Source organism: Lutjanus erythropterus, chromosome 14 (assembly GCF_056507025.1).
Source record: "Lutjanus erythropterus isolate fLutEry1 chromosome 14, fLutEry1.hap2, whole genome shotgun sequence".
In the NCBI taxonomy this organism is placed as follows: domain Eukaryota; kingdom Metazoa; phylum Chordata; class Actinopteri; order Lutjaniformes; family Lutjanidae; genus Lutjanus; species Lutjanus erythropterus.
The window spans coordinates 32,933,405-32,959,218 of NC_139330.1; the positions used below are offsets into that span (position 1 = coordinate 32,933,405).

Consider the following 25,814-nt stretch of genomic DNA (forward strand, 5'->3'; position numbering starts at 1 on the left):
ATGTGTAATGCAACAGTGGAAAGCTTGACAGATGTAGGAACAGTAACTAAAGAAGGCGGGGCTTAGTGAAGGGACAGTTGTTGCCTACTGCAGCTTTAAAAACATGACCTAATTCTGACTGGATGTTCGATGCATATGCATGTTTCCTCCTTGCGTTATCTTTTGAGGAAGTGAATTGGTAGGTCGCCCACAGTTTTTACCGTTATTCCTCATCGATGTCATAACCAGTGGTAATATTGGCCTAAACACAGATTAAAAAAACAAAACAACAAAAAAAGACATCGTTAAAGGTACCATGTAGAGTTTTTGACCACTGGTGGTGCTATGGAGCCGTGTTTTGGCATTAGAGTCTCTGATTTGTTTGTATCGCATGCTCTGCTAGCACATGCATGTTTACACACGTGCACACCAATGATGTGACGCACATTCCTGCTGACTGCAGAAAAGGGAAGTCTGGTGTACAGAAGCCACAAAGCATGAAGGTGTTGAGCAGCCAGTTGTTGAAGCATAATGACAAATTTAGCATTGCTCTGAATGCAAATATAACGTGTTTGTCTACTTGAAAACTCCACAGAGTACCTTTAAAAAGTGCTAGTGGGGAAAAAAATAAGCTAAAGGTATCCAAGTGAACTATAATAACCATAATTCATTGCACATGTGCACATTTATGTTTGTATCCACATTAGAATGAAGAAAAAATTTGGATTGATTATTTATCATCTTAATGGAAGCATTATTGTAATGACATGACAATACTGTGACAAGAGTATGAGCGACTCTGGAAATCAGTTTTTCAAAAGTGATAACAAGCAAATCATATTTTAAAGCTTTGAAAATGTGTGTGTGTGTGTGTGTGTGTGTGTGTGTGTGTGTGTGTGTGTGTGTGTGTGTGTTACTTCAACTGAAGAACAAGAGGCAGAACGGCACATTCATGTTCGAATAATTTCCATCATACACAAACTGACTAAATCTGTCATTCTTCCAACCACATTCTGCATCAGCCAATCAAATCCTCCAACTTAAGGTCACATGATGTTCTTGAAAAGTGCCACAAATCTATATGATAATCTCAGATAACATTACTTTCTTCATCACTCAGGTAGGCTCGTCCCACCAGTCTGTTTACACTGTGACATCATGAGGTCACAGGCTGCATCATCAGAATTCATCTTTCATCTGTTTACGACGTTCGCTGACAGACCGCGCTCTCCGCCCGCTGCTTTCGCGTTTCTTCGCTGCAGTGTCACAGAATGATGTCATAGAGTCTGCCGACGCGGCCCAGCCACTCGCGCAGTGCCTGGCGGACGCGGGCGTCGGTCACGTGACAGGAGAGCTGGCTGAGGCAGGGGTAGAGCGCTGGCTGGAGCGCCAGGAAGGAGGAATCTGACAGGATGAGGACCTGATTGAGGAGAGTCAAGACCATGTTGGTCCACGCCTGCAAACAGAGAGGGACAATTTCAACAACAAAGCTCAATAAACAAGCAGACGTTTGTCCACAACAGTACGTTGCTTTGCTTCCAACATTGGTACTCTACTGCCATCTACTGTAGCTAATACACTGACTATGAATGTATTCTCATTGCCCCTGTGAGTCCTGCCCTTTTTGAAACTTCTGTCAGTTTTGTCCTTTCCTGTTTCCTGATGTTGCTGTGGGACCTGAAAAAGCGATGTAGTCAAATTAGCTAATGTTAGCAAAATACCAGCTGACTAACTAGCTAATTGTTACATGCTGTAGTAAAATGGAACTCATGAACTCATTATTACGACATGGAAGTCATGTACAGAACGTCTTGTACTCTGAGCTTTCAGGAAACTTTCAGTCCACGATGTTGTGAATACAACATGTGGGAGGCGTTCATATGGACTCATCTTATAAACACAGTAAACACGACCCCATTTGAACCCACCACTAGTTACATCTGATAGCTTATGTTTGCAAAAGGCTAGCTAACTAGTTAGCTAATCTCTATCAATTGTTAGCTAGCTAAGTAGCCAGAATTTTGCTAAAATTAACTACCTTAAAGGTGACGATGTGTTGCTTTTGTTTGTGTGAAAGAAAAATTCTCACTTTTATTCTAACTGCCCCATTGTGAGACTCGCCCCTCTGTCTGCTTTCTTCTTTCCTGTTCTCGTGGTGGGTTGGGGGACTTGTAAAAGCAATGTAGTCAAATCTTGAGTTAGCAAATGTAAGCAAAATGCTAGCTGTTTAGCTAGTTTATATAGATCAATCGTTAGCTAGTAACATTGGATAGCTTATGTTATCAAAATGCCAGCTATCTAGCTAGCTAATCTACATCAGCTAGTTAGCTAGAATTTTGCTAACATTAGCTAACTTAAGATGAGATATATATCACTCTTCCCCAGGAAAGGAGAAAGTTCAGCAGCAAAGAGCAAAAAGGGGTGGGGCAAAGGAAGGGTCAATGACCCACAGTCTGTACCTGTATCTGAGCCTCAGAGTCCCTCAGTGAGATGCTGTGGGAGCTGATGGTGGATCCTGACCGTGGTCTCTTCTCCTGCCTCAGGACCTCAGGTCCTGCACTGACTGAGTGCCTCAATGGGGGGCCCTGCTGGTCCACGAGATGCTGGGGCCTCTGCGGGGGCCTTTGTGGCTCCACGGGGCCCCTCCTCTCCCCGACACTTCCAGCTGCTGCTGCTGCTGCGGCTGTTGCCCGGCCCTGCTCCTTCATGAACAGGTTGACGTGGCTCTGCTGAGGCTGCTGCTGCTGCTGTTTCCTGCGTTTGTACTCCATCATCAGCTTGCTGATGGTTTTGTCTGTGGCGATGGTGTACAGTTTGTTCCCGGCGCTTTCCCACCATTCCTTTCTCCTGCCCGGTCCAGCGCTGCCAGGTACTCCTCCTACCGAGCTTCCCATGATGCTGGAGTCCCTCCTCTCGCCTCCGGTCCGGAAATGGTGGGGCAGACTGCCTGTGCAGCTGTGAAGACACAAGAACGGGTTGCTTTAAGTGGACAGTTGGTAAGACAAAAGACAACAGACGAAACCCAGTTCTGCTCACACTGACTCATCCTCCTGTCACTCAGTTAACTCAAGTTTACGTCCATGTCTGTGCAGACTCGTATGACGTAATGAAGACTTTGCAGGAATTAAATAAAAGGCATTAAAGGTCCAGTGTGTAAGATTCGGGGGGTATAAGTTGGCAGAATATGGCAGAAAATAAATATAGTATTCATAAGCATGTGTCCATTAGTGTATAACCACCTGAAAATAAGTAGTTATAATAGTTGTGTTTTTGTTACCTTAGAATGAGCCCTTTATATCTACAGACCTTTGACCTTATGGAGATAAGTGATGACCTCATCATTTTATCCTATTAGACATTTATGTGAAATCTGGTCTTAATTAGTGTATGAATTCTTTGGTTAAGGCCAATAATAGGGATTTTCACATTGCACCAGGCAGCCCCAGGCTAAGAGAGCTGTCACACTGGCAGATTCCAAGGTGGGCCAACCCCGACTTTAGCCAAGGGCTTGCTAGCTCTGCTCTGAAACAGGGTTAGCCTTGAGTTTGTGGGGTCACCCCTGAAAACCGACTAAACACAGGGCTAAAAGATTTAAGAGCAGGATGTTCATATCAGTTGCTGTACCAACGGACATTTAACTCATGGCTAGAAGAAGCAGGGTCAACTCTTAACCCAGGGCACTGTGAAGTCACAGTGGCCTTTGACTACTAAATTTTGATCAGTTCAACCTTGAGCCCAAGTGAACATCTGTACCAAGTTTGAAGAAATTCCCTCAAGGTGTTGAGATGATGTGTTCACGAGAATGGGACAAACAACCCAAAAACAGTGCCTCTGTCCTCAGCTGTCCTCTGCCAGAATGGAGGCATAGAAATCAGACCTGTATCTGATTCAGGACTGCATATCAAAGTGGGCAAATCTCAGTTAAATAGATCAGTTTCCATATGATTTGTGCTGTTCATGCTGTCATGAAAAAAACAGATTTGAGTCACATTTTTATCAAAAAAAAAAAAGGATTCGGGTCACCTGTGTCTGCAGAATGGGTTCAGTCACATGCACATGAGATCGAATGTGTTGCCAAAACATCTGTGGGGTCACGTGTTAGTGGACAAGTGAGGCGCCAGCTGTTATGTGGAAGGTGTAAACAGCTGTACTGATGATCAGAAAGCTCATCATTTTATGTTATTGCTACGTGATGTGACTGAAGTCAGACCTGAATCCTGGGCTGGGTGTGGGTGTGTCTCCTGGTGATGTGCTCGTGTCCGCCGTCTGACACCTGTACCCGCCGTCCTCTGATGGTGTCCCCCTCGCAGAGAGCCCACCCGCTGACGTCGGGGTGGAAGTCTCGGACTGGAAAAGAGGCAGGAAGAAGACGTGATCGCCTCCTCCTCCTCCCACTGATGCAGCTCCTCTCAGCAGCGCTGCCTCCTCCAGCGTGCTCTCCAGGTCACGGTGCATTTGGATGTAGCTGTTGCACAGATCCATGCACAGCTTGTAGAGGCGTTTGACCAGCCAGGCCCAGTCTGCGCTGCCCAGCGGCTGCACGCTCAGAGATGGGATGGGTGCTCGCCAGTGATGGCGTTTATCCCGGCCGCGAGGGGGGCTGACCTGAGAGGAGTGAAGTGGATGATTTGATTGATGTGAAAACAACATGAGTAATTCACCTTCCTCGTTACATTAGGAGGGTGAAAAGGTCAGGAAACTCTTGATAAACAGGAACAAACTAAAGAGGGTTGGAAAAGAGAGCAGCCAAATGGCTAATCCAGGAAAATCTTTTATTTTTGTTAGTTTTTTGTTTGCTTCTGTAGGGCACTTGGAGGTCAGCTGTCAATCCCTGTGACTTCAAAGTGCACCTGAAATTTCTTCTTTATCAGTTTAGCGTCTGTGGCTATCACTGCCTACTCTCTCTACACAGAAAAACAGAAAAAATATCATTTGACTGTAGTCATTTCAGTCATATATAGCTGTACACAATGAAACAAAATATGGTGCTACATAGAACAATACAAGAGAATTCACAGAAACAATGAACACTGCACAGACCTACATAAACATACATAAACCTACATAGGAATACATAAAGTGCACATGTGCAACCATGTATGAGTTTTTTTGGTTGGTACCAGTGAGTTCCCCAGGTCAGGGTCAAACACTGGGTCTAAAACAAACATAACAACTGTAAATGTAAACATAACTGTTGTAAATGTAAACATAACTGCTGTAAATGTAAACATAACAACTGTAAATGTAAACATAACTGCTGTAAATGTAAATATAACTGTTGTAAATGTAAACATAACTGCTGTAAATGTAAATATAACTGTTGTAAATGTAAACATAACTGCTGTAAATGTAAATATAACTGTTGTAAATGTAAACATAACTGTTGTAAATGTAAATATAACTGTTGTAAATGTAAACATAACTGCTGTAAATGTAAATATAACTATTGCAAATGTAAACAAAAATCTAAACATATAAAAACTGTGTTTGCAGGAAGAGTGCAGGTGGTCCTTACAGTACTACAATTGGGAGTGGAGTGGAGTGGAGTGGAGTGGAGTGGAGTGGAGTGGAGTGGAGTGGAGTGGAGTGGAGCAGTGTTTAAATGAGCATGTGTATGAGTGGAGTGTTTGTCTCACCTGTGCTGTTTCTTCAAAGATGTCTTCATCCTCTGAGGAGGCAGAGCCAGGGTGAGAGGAGTCAGAGCTCCCCTCCTCTTCCTCGAACAGAATCCTCTTCACCTAAACACAACGAAAGGCTCAGATGTGAAACAGAGTTTTGATTGCTAATGAGCTGTTAGTGGTTTCATCTCCGAAGTGATGGCTAATGTGTTGTTATGTGGTTATCAAAACTTTTCTTGGTGGTTGCTGATGACAATGATAGCTATGTCTTTAGTTGGTGGATGCCAGTGGTTGCTAAGGTGTGCATATTATTAGATAAAAAATAAATGAAGTAGTCAGCTTTAATGTGTTATTTTTTAACATAAAAAATTTAACATAAAAAATACCTGCAGTGAACTTCTTCCATTACACCTACCACAAACACAAAAGTAGAACTGAAAATACATAACAAACATGGAACTGAACATTTACCGATTAAAAACAAACTTAACTAAAGCTAGCAAAGACAAACTGACAACTAAGTTGAAGCAACATGAAACATTTTTCAATCTGAAACTCACACATTTGACATATTGTTGCCTTATAAAGTTGATATGGCTAATGTGTTAGCAAACAGCCTCCTGTTACATATTAAGTTTAACAAAAAAAAAAGTTTTTTTCAAGGCATGTTAATATAAAAATATATTAGTGCAGCTTCAAACTAAAACTAGAAGAAGAACTACAGGCTATTTTGATTTGGATTTCTAGTCTCCTCCCCTGGGTAGCAACTTGGCATGGTAGATGAACCATAAACATAATGGCTTTAAGCTAGGGTGGTGATACACGACAACATGGATGTGGGCATCAGAACCTTGTGCACAATACATCCTGGTTCATGTAGGCACTGCCTGCACGAGGAGGAGAACTCAGCTTTCCTGGTCAACACAGCACACACACTGACTTGTCATCCACATGAAAAGTGGTGTATTTTCCCTTTAATGAAAACAGTCATGAAAACAATAACAGTGACGAGTTCTGATGATTGGTTCCTACCTGCTGTGCAGTCATACTGTCGGCTTGGCTCAGCGTGGCACACAGCAGAGCCTGGAAGTACAGGTTGAAGCTCATGGCAGACTGGCGGTAAAGATTAGCTGCTCCACAAACACCCGACACCTTCATCAGCAGGTACTTCAGACCTGGCCGAGTGTCAAAGTCCCGTGCTGTCCTGCAGGAGAAGAGATCAGGAGAAGATCAACATTAATATATCATTATCATTATTAAAATCTCCTAACCAGAAAGATTACGGATTCATAGAACACTGTCGTCTGCATATTGTCTGACGTCCTTGTTGCAGTAACCTGTAAGAGTCCAGCAGCAGATCCAGGATTATGGCTAAATTAGTCATGGAGATGTAGCGCAGGAAGCCCGCTGTGCTTCTGCTGGGGTCAGAGGTCACAGGCGTGACCTTTTCATGACCTTCGGGCTGCTTGACGAACTCCTCCAGCAGGATGTCGTAGAGGTTTTGGAGCAGGACCTGATGGGAGAGCAGGCTGACCACAATGGTCCGGAATGGGATTCTGTGGGATTCAGAGGGGAGAATGGGAAAATCAGCGCAAACGGTAAGCACAGGGCATCAAGGCCACTGTGGCAACAGGGCAGATAGTTCTTTGAGGGGCAAAAGGCCAAACTGAGGGGGCTCAGTGGCCATGAAATTCCTGCCCTGGTAGTATACATCAATACTGTTCAGATTAGTAGCCTCTTACATAGGTAGAAGTAGAAAGTTCTAGTAAAGTACTGAACAAGAAATGATCAAGAGGGAATCACACACATTTGAAGAGTACTCATGCCATGCTATGTGACACACACTCTGCAGTCTACAACTGTGCACAACTAGCACTGTGTTTGAACTCATGGACAGAGCTGCACAATGTATCATATTTGTATGGTTACTGTGACTGTGCTATGGTAATAATAATAATAATATAAAGTCAATTCCTTCAGGGCATTGACTCAAAATGATCATTTGATGAAAATACACAAAAAGAAATTCAGACCAAATTCTTTTAGGTAATATGTTGCAGTTTCCATTTGAGTTAACTCAAATTCATGAGTTTATGGAGTTTTCCTGCAGAGACATCATTGCCACAACAGGAATAACAGCATCTTATGTTAAGTGTAAATGCTAACTTGTGGCAATGTAACAACTGGTGCTAAACAGTCAGCAGTACAAAATGCAATCTTGTTATCTATGTTAGAATTGAAGAAAAAATTAAATTAAACATAAATTTCTTCTCATTATGGAGCAAATCCAACAGATTTTTTTTTTTGCACATTGTGCAGCTCTACAGGTGGTTGAGTTGACTGTGGCGTTCATACAGAACCATTCTACATGTGGTGATTTTCACACTGTTGAATCTGACGAACACACAGAAAACAGCCTTACCCAATTTTCCTGTAACCATGGCAGCAGAAAGACAAGCAAAGAGAGTTAGTGAGAAGTAAATTTAGCGAGTTGACTTGGCCGCATTTCTGTTTTGTTTTTTTTTTTACATCAAATTAATTTAAATTTAGTTTCTCTTTTGTCCACATCTCCTTAGGGGCTCTGTACAACTCTTAACATCCTGAAAAAAATATACAAAAAAATGTACATAGCGAATCTAAAATTTTGAGTCTAATATAAAAGTTTAATCTAAAATTCATTTATTCAGCCATACACAACATTCTGGACTGCATCATCTCTATTCATTTGTTTATGTCACTATAAAATGTACTTAAAACAACTGAACTTTTTGAGTATTGTGTGTTTTATCACCACAGAAGCACTGTGACCCTGCAATCCTCACCAAGCATTCAGGCCAGAAAAAGATTCTTGTTGGTTGGAGTTTTGTTCAGTGTTTTGGGGGTCAGGAGCAGGGAGATGCAGTTTTAGTTTGAGTGTGAAGTTAGAAAATGAAACCATGTAGAGACGTGTTAATCATCATCACATGTGCAGCAGTGCATGCTTCTGTGTGTGTATTTGTGCGCGTGTTGTCCACCTCTTCTGAGTGTGTCCGTTGGACTGCTGGTCAGACGGCAGCTCGATGATGAGAACGCAGGACTGAGCGTGCTCAAAGCCCTCCTTGTTGTTGGGCGTCTTTGGAGAGCACTGGGTGTCCAACATGAAGACCTGGGACATAAAGAGCACACGTCAACATGCTCTCCTGGCCCAGCAACAGTTGTACAGGTACTAATAATACAGCAGTGTAGTGTTGTTATTAGCAGTATTAACAATAAGGTTCCACAGGTTATTTTTCTTGTACCACTGTCAAATTCATACTTCAAACAAATAGGGGGCAGCATATCACCAGAGTAACCTCCAACTGCTGCTAACTGTAGCTGCTGTTAGCTAGTTAGCTCAGTTAGCCATGCAGCTAACACATGGTTTTGGTGACTTTTATTTTGTTCTTGTCGCATTTGAAGAAAATGTGATTTACAACAAACTTTTGTACAAGAAACTTGAATTCAGAAGGTGTACAGTTGTAGTTTTCTCTTCAGGAGGGGAAGTACGTGTCGGAATAGTTTTTTCTTAAGTAAGTTTTATCTGTATACCAGCAGTTATACCTGTGTTGTCACAGTGGTACAGTCATATCTATGAGTCGATGTGGGCTGGGGCTAACTGGTTAGCATGCTAACTTCAGTGGATATCTCTGTGACACAATACATAAAAAACTTTGACATGATGTCAACTGTCATTTCTTCATTTTCTGTCAATTTTAGTTTAGAAATTTTTGAATGTTTAAAACTAAAATTCTCACATATTGCACCTTTAACCAGGATGTCCTCTAGAGATCAAACATCTGTTTTTTTGAAACAGTGGTCAGAATTTCAGCATACTTATATTACATGCATCAATACAGAAATAGTACCCACAAAAAGAGGTAAGAACAATGAGCATGGTATTAAAAACATACAATGTCTGTAACAAAAGACTACACATTACAACCTTGGCTCCCAACCAGAGGTCTGGGCCCCCTTAGGGGGACACCAAAAACCCCATGGCTTTGTCTGCTCTGAGAGTCTCATAATTAGATTTGTATGTTGCATGACATTCAAACAATGCAATTAATGATTATTTTCATTGTCAGTTAACCTTTTAATTATTTTCTCAATTTATTGATTAGGTGTTTGGTCTATGAAATGTTAGAAAATGGTGACAAATATTGGTCAGTGTTTCCCAAAGCTCAAGATGACGTCCTCAAATGTCTCGTCTTGCCCACAATCTAAAGATATTGAGTTTATTGTCAGAGAGGAGTAAAGAAACCAGAAAATATTCACGTTTAAGAGGCTGAAATCAGAGAATTTTGACCCTTTTTCAATAAAAAATTACTCAAACTATAATCAAAATAGTGGGGAATTAATTTAATAATCAATTAATCAATTAATTGTTGCAGCTCTACTTCACATCTTGGCCACACACGTTTTTAAAGTAAACAACAAAGATCGCTATTTACCTTTACTATTTAAAAAATCTAGAGTATTGATTTGAGGTTGAAGCAACAGTGAAGCAGCCCGATGAAACGTCTTCACAGTCCTGCGCTGTGGGACACGATGTTTACTTGTCTTGGTTGTCATGCAGCATTGAAGTCACACTGACCTGCTGAGCCATCGCTTTGATCCTCCAGTACTCAGCCTCGGCTGCAGGAGAATGAGACGGAGCCGCTACCTTCACCTCACAGGCGTCTCCGGAGAAACTGTCTGAACCGCTGTGGAAACACGCCAGGAGGTTCTGCAGAGACACAGAGACAGAAGGAGACGTTAACAGTGCTCTGCATCAAATACAAATGCAGAGAAACCGCTAAAATATAGTTAATTATACATATTTGGTGATTTGGTGTATATTTGGTGATCTGATGCAGTCAAAACATCTGTTATGTCAAAATAAAGGCCAAATAGAATTCAAAACCAGCATCTCTTTACAGAAATCATGACCTGGTTACTCAAAATAATCCACAGACCTTGTTGTCAGCAGTTTCATGTAGAAACTAGTTTCTTTCTGTAGTACAATCTACCGGAACTACTTTCTCTCTACTAGAAAGAAAGTAGTTCCCACGTGAAACTGCTCACAAAGAGGTCTGTGGATTATCTTGAGAAACTGGGTCATGACTTTTAGAAAGAGACACTGGTTTAGAATTTTTAAATGTATTAGTTTGGTGTTTTGAGCACCACAAGCCGAGTGCTATTTAGTCCCATTATTTCAGGAAAGAAGGCAGACATCTCTACAGCTGATATCTCCAAAACTCTAAAACTACAGGACATGGGAAAAATATGTACTTTTGATTTTTGGGGTGAGCTGTCATCTTCATCTTTAAACCTGAAACAGCTGTTTGATGATTATATGTTTATTCAAAGGAGGGCATGTCTTCATTGAATTACCGGGACAGGACTGGATAAATGAATAGTGAATAATGCAAACCTCTGTTCTCATAACACGAGTCCTTTTCTGTTATATAGTCTCCGAACCAGGACCAAATCACACGTATGGCCGGCAATTTCCATCCTGATGAATTATAAAGTTTAGTACAGTACGGCGGATGTGACCTGAATACATCGCTTATAATAAATTCAGCTTTTCTATAAACCCAGTCATAGGTCATGTGTTTATGTGCTGAAAGCATAAGCTACATGTTAAGGACTGATGGTCACAGCCTGTAAGCTTTATGACCATCAGTGTCCTACAAACACACTACATTACATTACATTATGTTATATACTTTCTGGGAGGAGTTTTTAAAAATTTAAACGTGTTTGTTGAAATTTACATGTTTTGTTTTTTTGTTTTTAATTAAGGCAGCAGCTCTTAGAATTCTAGATTTTGCGCTAAAGAATAATTGTGAGGAGTTGGTGATCGGATGTAACCAAAGAAAACAGACCCAATAAATCTTTTTCTCTGAACATAAAAAAATGATGTACAGATGAATTTTAAGGTCACAAGAAATCCTAACAATTTCTACTGCTTTTACATTCTGTTTTTAAAGTACGGGCCTCAAAATGGTTATAAAATTGTGGTATTTTAAAAACCCGTTTTATTTTATCTTCTTACTAATAAATGAATTAAACATGAATAAACCAGTCAAATAAATCTCTGACTCTTTATTCATATAACGTGTGTGTGTGACTCCACAAGAAATGTTATGACCACCATGAATACGTGATCAAAAATCAGTAATAAAAGTAAGTAAATTGCTAATATATGTCCCATTTTACTATTAGACAAGTAACACATTGTATTATATATAAGCAAACATTAAAAAAAGCCTTTTAATCATTAAGTCACTGGGACTGACTAGGAGCGATTTAGTTTTCACAAACTGAGTCAAAACGTGTTCACAGATTTTTTTAATTAAATCATATATATCAACTGAATTTCAACAAGTTCAAACGGATTGTCGTGAGTGGAAAAGTAATTTTGACTTTTGGCCTTTGTGCAGCGATTTCTCTACATTCTCAGAATCTTTAAATTATATTATGGGTTGTAGACGGTAAATTCCAGCAGTTTTGTGCTGAGAAACATTTTTAAACTGTTTGCACAAGTAGTTTTTCACAGAGTGGTGAACCTCACCCCATCTATGCTTGTGAACGATTGAATCTTTCATGCCTTTAATACTGTCACCTGTTCCCAAATTACCTGTTTGCCTGAGGAATGTTCCAAACAGGTGGTTTTTGAGCATTCCACAACTTTCCCAACAACTTTGTTGCCTGTGTCCCAACTTTATTGAAAAGTGAAATTCAGAATGAGTGTATATTTACAAAAAACAATAAAGTTTATGGGTTTAAATATCTTGGGCTGGTACTGTTTTCAATTGAATAGAAGTCAGGAAGTATTTGCAAATCATTGCATTCTGTTTTTATTAATGCAACATCCAAACTTTTTTGGAATGGGGCTGTACATAATGGAAACGCTGGATCAGAATGAAAACTTATCAAAAAGCTACTGTTTTCAGCTGAAATTGCTATGACCACTCCTGATTAAATGTGAAAACAGTTTTCCATAAAAACTATCTGACAAATGACTCAAAGTTCCAGTTCAGTAACTACAGCTGTAACATGCCATTAATAACAGGAGCTCTTACATAAACAGCTGTAAGACCTAAATAAATATGATGAGCCACATAAAACAATAACTTGAGTCCCGACATGCAACACAGTCACAAAAGCTGTTACATAAACTAAATTGCTGTACATCTGCCTATGTGGCTATAAGAGCATTTTAAGCTATATGTTGAGATTTTATATATTAAACTGAGTTTTAAGCCCTAAAAACTCCTGAGAGATAAACACAAGAGTTTACGGCAAGGCTTTGTTTAATCACCTCTGGTGCAGTTGCTCATCTCTAAAATCAATTCCACCGCAAAGTGATTTTACTGAGAATAAAGGGAAAAAAACACCACATTTCTTTTTTTCTATCAACTTTCTGCTGAGGACGGTAAGAACATTTACCAGCAAATTACTTCAACTTCTTTGGTCTGTTACAGGCCTTAAATTATATTTTCTGGAAACAAGCGAAGAAAATCTGTCAATGGCGGTAAGATCAGCATCAAACACACGCGCACACACACACGCACACACACACACAGATGTGGCTCTAATCTGTAAAGCTGCTTAGCCGCAGTCAGTCAGGCAGCTGCCACCGAACTGCAGGAACACACAACATCCACGAATAAAATGCCTGGTGAAGTCACCTCTATTGAACACACACACACACACACACACACAGAGAGTCAAGGTTAGGAGTTGTTCTCCGTGTAACTGAAATGGAACAGCAGGGGGTGGATTCTGCTGAGGCTGTACTCTCCAAATCTCTGATCTCCCACAGCACTAAAACGCCACATCCACACAGCAGGTAGCATCATCAACAAATTAACACAGGACGACTCATTTCTCGTAAAGCCGAGCAGGCTGGGAAATACAGCACACACGCAAACACTCAGCAATAATTAATATACATATTCATTATTTTATTACTATTATTTTAGGTTTAAACAGGGCGGCTACCCGGGTCATGACTGGATACTTTTATTTTATTTAATCTTCTATTAAAAAGAAAGTAGTTGTCTTTATAGTTGTGGTGTGGACCATCTATTTGAGTTCTAACAATTTTTTCAACATTTTATGTCTCTTGATGTGGACCCCCTAAATCATTTTTTTCAAGAAGTTTTCTCATTATTTTATGATGCTAAGTCACATCAAGATAAGTGCGTCATTTAGAAAAAGGTTCCTGCTTATCTTGTGATACCAAGTTATTATTTCTCTCATGTTTTTTTCTCACACTTTCCCATCACATTTGTGGGAATGAGCTTCTATATAATACCTCAAACTTTCTTTGGGGAAACTCTGAAACTTTAAATATGTCACCATCTATCATGCTTTGTCGCTTAAGATAAGATAAGAGAACATAAGACAAGCTTTTCCTTTATTAGTCCCAGTAAAGTGGATAGCAAAAATGTAAAGAAGCGTCAATAAAAAAATCTAAAAAATAAATAATAGGAAATATAAAAATATGAACAATTTATACAGAGGACATATAAAAAATAAAAATAGGAACACTATAAAAAGGGGAAATATAAAAATAGTATAGTATATACAATATATGGAGACTCAGTAGTTAAATTTATGCCACTGCACAGAGGGAATATTCATACTGCACACAGAATGATGAGACTATACCTGATTATTGCACATTGAAATTAAAAAATCAAAAATTCACCTGTGTATATTGCACAGTATGAAGTGACATTGCACTTGACAATAAGCATTAATATTGCACAGCTGGTGTCCATGGTAGTGCAGAACAACTGTCATTTTTTGGTGAGTAAAGAAAATGTGGTCTACTGTGCAAGTTCAGCTTTTATTTTAATTTCTCAACTTTAGAGAAATCACAATCTTTGTGTTATGACTGCAGAATATGTGGTCAGCGAGGTAACTTTAGGATTAACTCTGGGTTTTCAGCATCGTTGTGTGCAGTACAGTAATGTTGGAGAGAAGAGATCAGCTCGGATAAAGCACCACCTGCTGACCAATCAGACCACTTTATTAAACGGCGCTGGGCATCACCAAGATAATTTGGATGTAATTTTTATATTCATTTTTTTATTTGTTGCAAAGTCTGTTTCATACTGCACTCCGACCAGCTAGGTGTGTTATCCTAAATGCATGTATCCATATAAAGAAGAGAGGTTCACACTCAGATGTATATAACTGAATACATAATGATGGACAACTGATCAGTAAACATCTTAAATATTTCTCTTCCAGGTCACTTTGACACCTCCGGGTGCTGCTGAAAAATGACTCTAAAATGGTCTCAAGAATACAAATAAGCAACAAATACATTTAACAGACTACACAAATGTAATTATAGTCAGATCTACACATGTTCTAATGATGGAGCAGTGATATTTTAAGACTCTGCATCCAAAGTGTTTAATCCCAATTGAAAGCATCAGATATGGGCTGTGAGCACATGAGAGCATCTGGTGACGCAGTGAGAAGACCTTTAATTGACACATTTTTAATGTGTGACTAATGTGTGACTAGTTGTGTGTTTTATATATATATATGTTAGTGTGTATTTTCTATGATGATACATCACTGATGTAAAGTGTTTTGGAGTATCATGAAAGGCACTCTATAGACTACATGTATCATCATTATTATTCACACAGTCTGCAATGTGTTTTTTTGCTTTTAGCCTGGATCATGATGGCTGCCTACTTCCTCATTATTTGTCTAATAATAGAAGTTTGCTGTCATTTGTAACAAATGCCGCTCTAACCAGCTTTATGGGATCATTTTTTTAAGAATATTTTTTAAGATGTTTTGCTTTTATTGGATAGGGACAGCTGAAGAACAGACAGGTGAAGGGGTAGAGAGAGAGGGGAGTACATGCAGCAAAGGGCTGCAGGTGGGAGCTGAACCGGCGGCTGCTGAAGAGGACTGACAGTCTCAGTGCAGGGGGCGCATGCTCTGCCAGCTGAGCTACATTAGCGCCCCATGAGCGCTTATCCTTCATCACCTTTGTTAGGTTTAGTTAAGCCAGATCACGTAAACATAGCCTGGGTATGTTGAACCTGCTGCTTCATAAGAAAAGAGTTTAAATAACAAAACAACAGGAGACTTCAAGAGGGTAGTCCTGTTGTCATAGAAATGCAAACCCCTGCTGTGTTGGGCAGAATACACGGACTGAGTTACACAACTGTTTGTGATCAGCAGACTATCAAAAACAATCAGGTACCAAAGTTGGAACTGAATGCCTGCTCAGATTTGCAGTCTTATTCTTTGTTAACGGAGAGATGGAGCAGAATAAAACACGGACACAGTGAGGAGACTCACAGCTGCACAGCAAGACTGACTGACGGTGTGTGTGCGTGTGTGTCCGTGTGTGTGTGTGTGAGAGAGGTTAACTGGGGTTATCAAGCTTAACGTGGAGTGTCAGCATGTTGACAGTATTAACGGCAAAGGCTTTTAGATTACTTCTGTCCCAACCAGCAGCTTCAGATTGGGGATGGATTACGTGGTTGACAGCAGCGGACTCGCCTGTTGAGTGTTTCTATATGTGCACATTTGTTCATTTTCTTATCTGCAGATTCCTCCTCCCTGTTTACATCTCTGTATCAGCTGACACTGGACAGTTTATCTCTACACACCACTTGGTATTTGCATGCAATTGTGTGCGTCTGAGTGTGTGTGTGTGTGTACCTTGACAGGCTCTAACGTAGCAGAGAAAGCATCCTGCAGAGCACAGCAGGCCAACCGCCACATTTCCTCTGTGAACACTGGACCCACTGTGACCAAAACATACCTGGAGATACAACAAAATTGAAATTTACACTCCTACCACCAACACATTAGTCTCTCTCAAAACTTCCTGCCTACCCTGTTTTGGGACTTGGCCTCAAGCCCATTGCTTCCTACTTAAGATGTACAGTAAAAGATGGATCACATTTATATAATGCAAAAATAAGGCAATTTACATGGTAGAAAAAAGACCATAATAGAAACGGTAAAGGCAGAGGAGGCGAGGGTTTGATGCAGATGGAAAAATCGTGGCAGGATTTGATGAGGAATTTGGCTGACAATGAAGGTTTCAAATATGTCGCCGTTGAGTTTGTGGAGGTCAGCTTGCATCAAGGATTTTATATCCATGAGGTGGATTGTGAAGGCGGAGTGCGGGGCTGCAGTAAAAGATTTGGTGGCGATATAGAGCTGGATGTCGTCGGCATAAAAGCAGAAATAGAGGCCGTGGTGGTCTATGATGCATCCAAGGAGAGGCATGTAGAGGATGAAGAGGAAGGGGACCGAGCACAGAGCCTTGGGGGACACCTTGAGAGACCTTGAACTGGGAAAAGCAGTGTCAATGGTGCTGAGGGAGGACTCAAGGCAGGGCAGGAGAATGGAGTGATTGATGGTGTCATGGGATTTGCTGACAATAAGAAAAATATAGAATATAACAAGCCTCTTTTCAGAGAGGAATTATTTGATTCCTCAAATCCTGTTCTTGGCTTACCTTGCCAGCTAAAACTAGGACTGAACGATTTGGGCACATTCTCTAAATGCAATTATTCTAGCTATTATTCCAATTGCAATTTAAATTTCAATTAATATTCATGATGCAGTCATCATTTATGTAGACAAAGACTCACCCCTCATTTGTTGTACAAAAAGACAATAGTCTAAACGTCTATCAATCAGTAGAAGAGATGTTTTTTGTTCAAGTACCACATCACTGGCTGACAGTAAAGAGTGCTGACATCAGCATGCAGAGAGCTTAACAACCAGCAAAAAGTTTTAGTAGTTTGGCCAATTTACAAAATTAATGCTATGGAGTGTCTCCACCCTGGTGAAAACTGTTCCATACTTACACAGCCTTATGCTATAAAGAGAAAGAAAGTCTCTGTAGAAAGGAGGTTTTGAATGGATGAATGGGGGGAATGCAGGCCTCTGGAGTTCCATATGAAACTAGGAGTCTGTATTTGCTTTTAATTTGTGACTAATTGGCTATTTACACCCCAGGTGCATTGTTGGGTGCTTGTCACTGGGGTAATACACACTGGTATAAATAGCCACATTGGCAATGCCACACTGACTGCAATTAGCATTGTTGGCTACTGGCACCTGGGTGCTAATAGCATCTTAATGTTAATAAAGAATTATTAACACTTGTTATTTGGGCATGGTTCCCAGTGGAACCTCAGTCAACTTTCTCCTTTCCTGTAATTAGATTTGCTAAGATAACCAACACTATGTTGAAAAGAAAACAAAATTCTGAAAAGCAATATAACTCACATCTTAAGTCAGAATGCAAACTAATTAGCTAGCTAGTTAACAATTTAGCATTTACCTAACATTAGCAATCAGATGTAACTAACTTGCTAACAATTGCTGATTAGCTAGCTAGTTGCTAACATTAGCTAACTCAAGGTGTGACGTGTCCACCAGCAACATATTATAACCACATTCTAAATTTCTTTTCAGCATAAACAAACCTAGAATATAGCATAGCTAAGTACCAGAAAGCACGATGCTGACTTGCTTAAATGTTACTGGAGCACAAAGCAAAAAGGGGCGGGACTTGGGGAGGGTCATTTGGTGGTCTCATTTTCTTCTTACAGCTAATTTAGACATTTTTAATGGTTTAGACTGCCATTACAATATTGACTCTTGCTCATTAAAAACACTTTTTTGTGATTTTGATATTTAAAAAATAAAAAATGCTAACTCAACCCAAGAACAAAGAAAGACAGACTCTTGGATTTCAAGTTGTCACTGATTTTACTGATGTATGCATGACTAAGGAGGACGAGGGGTTGCGTGTCCTCACCTAATGCAGGAGCAGCCCACTCTGGAGATGGTCTCTGCAGGTTCAGACACACAGGCCACCAGGAGCTTGAAGAGATCCTTCAACATCAGGTTGATCAGAGACTCATAACCGATATCTGCAACAAGGGAAGGCAGAAACACACACACATGCACACACACACACACCACAACAATACAACAAAGCCTGTTAGCACATGGGATAGAGGTGGAGTGGACACAATTTAATTTGACTAAAGAGGAGGACAGTGGATCAACAAGTCATCAGTCACGCTCCACTTCACCTCAGTGCACAGGCACACATTTTACACAAGACAAACAATAACAATTTATCAGATCAGTGACAGTGAAGCTTGAGTTTAGAATATCATGTTTTTAATAAAAAAAAAAAAACTAATACTATCATATAGAACTCCACAAAGATGAAAGAAAATGCATAAAAATGTTTTTGATTTATGTTGGTACAGGTACATTAATGCTAATGCACCAATTGTGGCTCTGCCCTGCAGTTAAAAAGATCTCGGGATGATTTTACAAATTTCTTAAATTCCTTTTTTTTTTTTTATGGGAAATGGAGTTTTTCTTTTTTATTTAACTAACTTACTAATGTGTTTAAATGTTGAAGTTTGTTGTAGACCTCAGTACTTTTATAGCACTTATATTTTCAAGTTTTAACATATGTTTTGTGTGTTTTTTTAATTATTCAAACACTTCACCTACCTTCAGTATACAGATAAAAGTATATATGGTCTTGCTAGATATTCCGAACAAAGATGTATTTTAAAGAACTCTTATATTATTTTATTCTTGTTATTGATATCATAAATTGTGATTTTAATTAACAAACTGGGGTCGAGACCATGGAAGTCTGGAGAATATTTATAACAACTGATGCTCCTGCTGCCCCCACCTGTGCCTGTGTTCATTTAACCCTTTAATTTATTTTATTTCCTTAATGTAGGGATTTAAACCCCTCAACTTATGGTCCCCTCGTGCCCGTGTCCCTTGTAGCGTTCAATTAAAGTGCAACAATTTAACCCCTGCAACCTTAACCAGTGCCCCAAAAATCAACATCTTTCGAACTGGGGAGGCAGCTTTTGGCCCAAATTGCACCAGCTGTGCCCAATTAACTGGTTTTGAGAAATTAAGTATGTCCCTGAAAATAGAATACAAATCATACATCCACACACACACACACACACACACACACACACACACACACACACACACACACACAGAGTGTCTTACCAGAGTGTATGAAACTGTTGACGTGCTCCACCACCAGCTCGCAGCACAGGCCAATGGCGTGTTTGAAGTTTGCAGCCGCCACGTCCCAGTAGGAGTGGTCGCCATGGCTACGCTGCAGCCACAGCGACATCACAGGAAGCAGCAGCTGGATGACGGAGAAGATGGCGAAACCGGGACCTGGGGGGAGGAGGAAGACAAAGTTTGGACAAAGTTTGGACAAAGTTTGTGGCCAGCTTGAGTCTCAGCTTGTCTCTGGGTTGTTTTCTCCTCCACAGGTGAGGCAGAAGATGTGTGTGTGTGTGTGTGTGTGTGTGTGTGTGTGTTACCTGGCACAGTGGTGACCTCTCTGAGCAGAGTGAAGAGCAGCTCCAGGGTTGGAGGTTGGTGCTGGCGAGGACAGTTTGACACTGCTGCTGTGAGCTGCTCCAGTAACAGAATCCAGACCTGGATCAGACCTGCAGGACAGACAGTAACAGTCACACAAACAGCTGCAGGTGACAACGAGGGCGACAGAGAGGATCAAAAAGCACAAGGACTAAACAAAAGAACTGATGTGTGCTACAGGAGAGACAGACACCTCACCTGTGTCGTCATCAAACTCCTGCAGGACGCAGTCCATCCCGTCCTCGGTGCTGATCGAACGCTCCTGCGTTCTCATTGGCAGGCTGGCGAGACGCGCCCCCAGGAACACCGGCTTGGACGGCATCTTGTAGATCTTTGCCAGCAGCTGTCAATCAAACACAACATCTTGAGATGATGCGTTATTTGATTATCTCAAGATAATCAACCCATTATCAGGAGTGAACTGAGGCTTGTTTCCTCTCTTTCTTTCGTTCCTTCTTGTAAAAAATTATCATTATCTCTAGATGTTGGCCTTTTGCTTTCTCGAGATAATGAGATAAATTAACCCATTATCACAGGAAAATGAGCTCTGTGATTTTGAGATCCCAGCATTTAAAAAAACCCTGCAAACACAGCTGTTCTTGGCTTCCACTCCACAAAAAAATATCTTTTTAACTCGCTACACTAATTGGTTCATAACCCTCATAAGAACTGATTTCAGTGTGAACAGAAGGGGTTCCTACCTGCGAACATTTGCGGAGGTAATCCAGAGCAGGCAGGCAGAGGTCAGTGGAGCTGTACCCCGACACATGCACACAGTCACCGATCTCTTTATAGTCCACCTCTCCTACACACCAACACACAATCACACACAAAGTTGTAATAAAGTAAAGCTAGGGCTGAACAAAACACTCTTTCCTGTTTAATTTGTGCTTATTTACCACTGTACTTTGACTCTGATCGATCAAATGTTATTTATTAATTGTAAAATCTTCATGAAATTTTTGCAGAACCCTTAGAAAAGCTTGCGAGAGGAATATATATGTTATGCTTTATGTGGATACTCAACCACATACCACGTTTGATGTAAGATACTCATGTCAGACACACAGTTTATTGCCAGATTCTGGGAGAAATTAATTCTCGAAAGAGTTGAAACAGCAGTGTCTCAAACTGAAACAGCATGTGCGAGTGAGGGAAACCTACCTAAGCCTTTGACGAACTTCATGAGGCACATGATGTAGTCGGTGGCAGCGTTGGCAAAAACCTGGATGTTGTCAGTGTTGATGAAAGCCTCAAACACATCGAACACTGGAGCCTGGGACTTCCCTAGAGGAGAGGAGGTGAGGGAGAGAGAGAGAGAGTTAGTTTGGATCCAAGCATTTCTACCCCAACCTCTGAGCAGTTCCCTAAATAAGTGATTTCTAACTAAATTATGTAATTCAAAATATGTGTTTAATAGAAGCCATCCTATCCCGGTGAGTGGTATGAACTGTATACGCCACTTTTGACTGGTGTAAACATGAAGCGCTGTAGTGCTGGGCCAGTCAATGTGTGGTGTCCGTCAGTGGCAAACACTTTATCACAGTTTAGTTAATGATGTTACTGAGGAAAAAAACGTGTGCTGATTGTGTCTTTAAATTGAAGTGAATCAGAAAAGAGAAGATTTTACTGTATAATAAATGACTCTACTGTATAAAACCTGCATCTACAATGGAGTTTGAGTCAATGTTAATCAAACGTGACCTGCCACACATATACACGCTTGTGAAATGGTCGAAACAAACAACATGAGCTGTTGTTTGAGTTTTCTAACAGTTATGAATATTTATTTTCACACTTGACTTTGACATCATATATGCATTTTCACTTTCATGCTGTATTGGTTTTGAACACAGCCTGTCAGACGTACTGATGGAGTATTCTCTGCTGTAGTGCTGGGCCAGCCAATACATAGTGTGTAGTGTAGGTCAGTGGCGAACACTTTATCACAGTTTAGTTAATGTTAATGAGTAAATGACATGTGTGCTGATTGGGTCTTTACATTGAAGTGAATCAGAAAAGAGTCTTTGTGTAAATGAAAGTAAAGCTTTTACTGTGAAAAAATATGGCCCATCCATAAAACATCTGCATTCAGAATGGAGTTTGGTTTAACAGTCTGCCTACTGGACCAGAGAGTAACAGCAAAATGCTGTTTTTTGAGTGAGGTTTTCAAATAGTTATGAATGATTATTTTCACTCTGGTTTGGATCTTCACTGAGACACTCAGCTTTGATATCATATATGCATTTTTACTATTTTGAGCCAAATGTCCAGAGACTTAAATAAAATATATGTCTATCAGTTTGGGACAGAACCAGTCAGATGTACCCATGGAGTATTCTCCCAGCAGGTAGTCTTTAGTGTCCGTCTTGCTGCTGTGGACGGTCCTCAGAGCGCTGAACAGAGGCCTCCATCCTGACAGGATCTGAGGAGAACACATCTCCACCAGCTCGCCTATCGATGTGATCACCTGCAGGGAGGAGAGCGGAGACGCATGCTTCAGATGGACTTTTTGGTGACTTATGGATTAAGGCGAATAAAACGCAAAATGAGATTTGACTCCACCTGGTCCTGTACGTCCTCGTCACACAGCTCCAGCTGCATGATGTGCTCGAAGGGTCTGAACAGCGCCTCGTTAAAGTGGAAGTGCGGAAGCTCCGCCCAGCTCGTCAGCACCTCCGTAAGAACGTCGTGGATGAAGGAAACGGCCTTCTGGGATACGTGGCGCTCTTTGTGACACGCCGCCTGAGAGGACAAACTTTTATTACAATTTTGCATGAAAGTTTTTGGATGATGATATATAATCTGCAGTAAGACGACTGATGATAAACCCTTTGCAGGTGGAAGCTCTCCCTCTGTTTGATAAAAGACGCTGAAGCTGCTTACCTCCACCAGGTGTGGGGCCACCACGCTCCAGGCCCTCATCATGTGGAGCAGGGGTCGGTTCTTGTTCCTGACGATCCGCAGCATGGCCTCGCCCAGACGGAAGAGATGGAGAGCGCTGCGCCGGTCCAGAGTGGACTTGGCCTCCCCTACAGACACACAGAGGGGACAAAAAGACTGATTAGGACGATTCATTCATGTCTTTATTGAGGCTAATTAAAGATTCTGTGTTTCTAAATCTGCAATTTGTGTACCTGAAGTAAGGGTGGACCTTCTTCACTTCATTCTAGATACAAACTGAAGATTACACTTTTGGTTTTATTAAGTTTACTTTTAGAATTATAGTTAGTTACTTTAGCGGTTGTTTATGTTATGATGAATTCATTAAATGTATTTGTTCTCTTTCTTCTTTACTACTCTCTTTAGGTTGGGTTAAGTTATATTAAACTTTATTTTCCAGTTTGCAGAAGACAGTCTTTGGCTTCACCACAGTTAACAGAGGTTACAAATAAGGCAGTAGTACATAACAGGACAATTATAACAATATTAAAAAAAGAAATAATCACCCACAATGTGGAAAGTATTTAGCATCCAGATAGTCAACATAGATTTAAAATAAGACAACAGTTAAAAACAATAAAGCTTAGGTGAATCACGGGCAATTCTAATGCAGTTCATTAAACCTGTTACAAAATATTGAAAACAAACCAGCAAGGATTGCGTTAAGTGGGACAGTCCTGTACAATTGGCTGTGTATTTAAAAATGTAATAATTCCAGTGCAGAATTGACTGAGCATTTATTTATTAATTTAACTGCATTTGAGACAAATGATTTCTTATATACAGTTTTGGTGGCTCACAGCTGTCTAAAGCGCCTTCCTGCAGGACGAAGCTCAAATTGTGGTTACAATGCATGAAATCGACCATTTGTTCTGTCAAGTACTTTCTTTTTGACATTCAGTAAATCCCTGCTGCTTAGTCGCTTTGTTGGTTTCCTTATGATTTTATTTCTTTGTTGGTTTATTATTTTTACACTTACCTTAATATTTCCAAGTTTCTGTAAAATTCAACCATGTTAAAGGACAAGATGCTTCACACATTAGACACATTAGACATTAACATCATATTATTATCGGTGTTTTTTATTTTTATTTTTTTTTACATTATCACTTTTTATGTTATATCCTGATATACAACAGGAAACATCAGGTTTTGGGAGGCAGATGATCTCAAAATGCTCTGAGACTTAAAGGTTACTGATGATGGTTAAGGTTTTAGTTAGGAGCTAAGAAATAAGTGTATTCAATGAGCAGTAAAGGTGATGGTGTGTGTGTGTGCGTGTGTGTGTGTGTGTGTGTGTGTTTACCTGGCATTGCCAGTGAGTAGTCTCCAGTCTCAGTAACAGAGTCAAACAGCTGAGACTGAGAAGCTTTCCTGAGCTGCTGCAAGAATCCGACCAGACCAACCAGGTTCAGTTTGGTGGCTGCTTCTTCAAACAACCTGCAATGAACACGCACACACACACACACACACACACACACACACACACACACACACACACACACACACACACACACACACACACACACACACAGAAAGTGTTTCAGTACATCCATGTGACCATCTACAAAATAGATGCATGTATAAAATAACCCAAAGTTATACCAAAACAAAGAAAAGTTATGCATAATTATTTTATTATTTGCATACATAATACAGTCTAATATACATGGATATCTTAGCTAGTGGCATGTTGTGTTAGATTAATTTTTGGCAGGACAGCTGAAGACGCAACAGGAAAGGGGGAGAAATAGAGTGGGGGGACGACACACAGCAGAGGGACGCAGGCAGGAGTCAAATCCGTGGACGCTGCAGAGGACTCACAGTCCCAGCACATGGGGTGCAAACCCCACCAACTGAACCATCTGGCCGCCGGATTTCTTATAAATTAATGAAACAGGAAAATACACTGAGTTATGCTCGATTTCAAATTATAATTGGTATTTATAGAAGAGAGGAGAATATTCTGTCAGAGGTGACGTCATTAAACTACATTATTCTACACATTATATTTAACATAAGCTACTTACAGTTAAAAAAATATCTATATCAGTTAAAGTATATGCTATATTTAGAATATTTTCGCTGCTTTACCTTGCTGTCAGACAGACTTTTCTGACAGGAAACGACTGCTCTACAAGCCAAATACAGCTCTCTCCAAACCAACCAAACTCCAGAGGCAAAATCAGCTATTTTACCTGCCAGAATATTACAGTGGTTTCACATCAGAAAAATCTATCTGACAGCAAGGTAAAGCTGTGAAAATATCTAAATATAGGTGTCTAAAATACATTTTGCTGCAGACCCTGTCCACGGCAGCACATTGCTTAGCTTCCAGCACCAGTACTTCTGCTGCTTCTCTACTGCAGGTCATAAACTGTATATGGACAGCTACGTCATACAGCAACCCTTCAAAAAATGTAACCTGTCTCTTTAAGAAAAGACATTAAGTCCAGGAAGCTGGAGAGTTATAGCACAGGGCTCCAAACTAACTTTTTCATCACCCTCCTAAAACTTAAAGGGGGAAGCACTGACGTTGTTCCACAGCAGCCACACAGACAAGGCTGCCTGCTGGTGTGTCTGCAGACATGTTTTGTTTGTCGACTGTGTGCGCAGGCATCAGCCAACACAGCTATCTCAAAATGACAGATTATTACTAGCAAACTTTGCTTAAAGGGCAAACATAAGTAAAGTAATGTGAGGTGAAGTTATGTGAAGTGAAAAAAGGTTAAAAACACAAAGACTCTTGTGAATGTTCAGAGTCTGGAGGAGCAGAGGAGGAGTTTCGGGGCAGAAATGCAGCGACGTTGC

At 40.4% G+C, this 25,814-nt stretch overlaps 1 protein-coding gene across 1 annotated transcript in view; it reads right to left on the bottom strand.

Annotated features, from left to right (window-relative positions):
• Nucleotides 1-1,001: 1,001 nt before the first annotated feature.
• Nucleotides 1,002-25,814, bottom strand: part of arfgef3 (ARFGEF family member 3) — an 89,698-nt gene continuing 64,885 nt past the window's right edge. The window contains exons 23-41 of the mRNA XM_084736302.1: nucleotides 24,310-24,443; nucleotides 22,947-23,092; nucleotides 22,626-22,805; nucleotides 22,389-22,530; nucleotides 21,225-21,347; nucleotides 20,762-20,865; nucleotides 20,259-20,403; nucleotides 20,003-20,131; nucleotides 19,677-19,853; nucleotides 18,433-18,547; nucleotides 16,311-16,413; nucleotides 10,210-10,341; nucleotides 8,612-8,742; nucleotides 6,935-7,153; nucleotides 6,630-6,801; nucleotides 5,616-5,717; nucleotides 4,190-4,584; nucleotides 2,439-2,934; nucleotides 1,002-1,435 (exon numbers count right to left, since the gene is read on the bottom strand). Of these exons, the coding sequence (XP_084592428.1) occupies nucleotides 1,244-1,435; nucleotides 2,439-2,934; nucleotides 4,190-4,584; nucleotides 5,616-5,717; nucleotides 6,630-6,801; nucleotides 6,935-7,153; nucleotides 8,612-8,742; nucleotides 10,210-10,341; nucleotides 16,311-16,413; nucleotides 18,433-18,547; nucleotides 19,677-19,853; nucleotides 20,003-20,131; nucleotides 20,259-20,403; nucleotides 20,762-20,865; nucleotides 21,225-21,347; nucleotides 22,389-22,530; nucleotides 22,626-22,805; nucleotides 22,947-23,092; nucleotides 24,310-24,443 (3,337 nt within the window). The 3' untranslated portion in view covers nucleotides 1,002-1,243. The remainder of the gene's footprint in view (nucleotides 1,436-2,438; nucleotides 2,935-4,189; nucleotides 4,585-5,615; nucleotides 5,718-6,629; nucleotides 6,802-6,934; nucleotides 7,154-8,611; nucleotides 8,743-10,209; nucleotides 10,342-16,310; nucleotides 16,414-18,432; nucleotides 18,548-19,676; nucleotides 19,854-20,002; nucleotides 20,132-20,258; nucleotides 20,404-20,761; nucleotides 20,866-21,224; nucleotides 21,348-22,388; nucleotides 22,531-22,625; nucleotides 22,806-22,946; nucleotides 23,093-24,309; nucleotides 24,444-25,814) is intronic.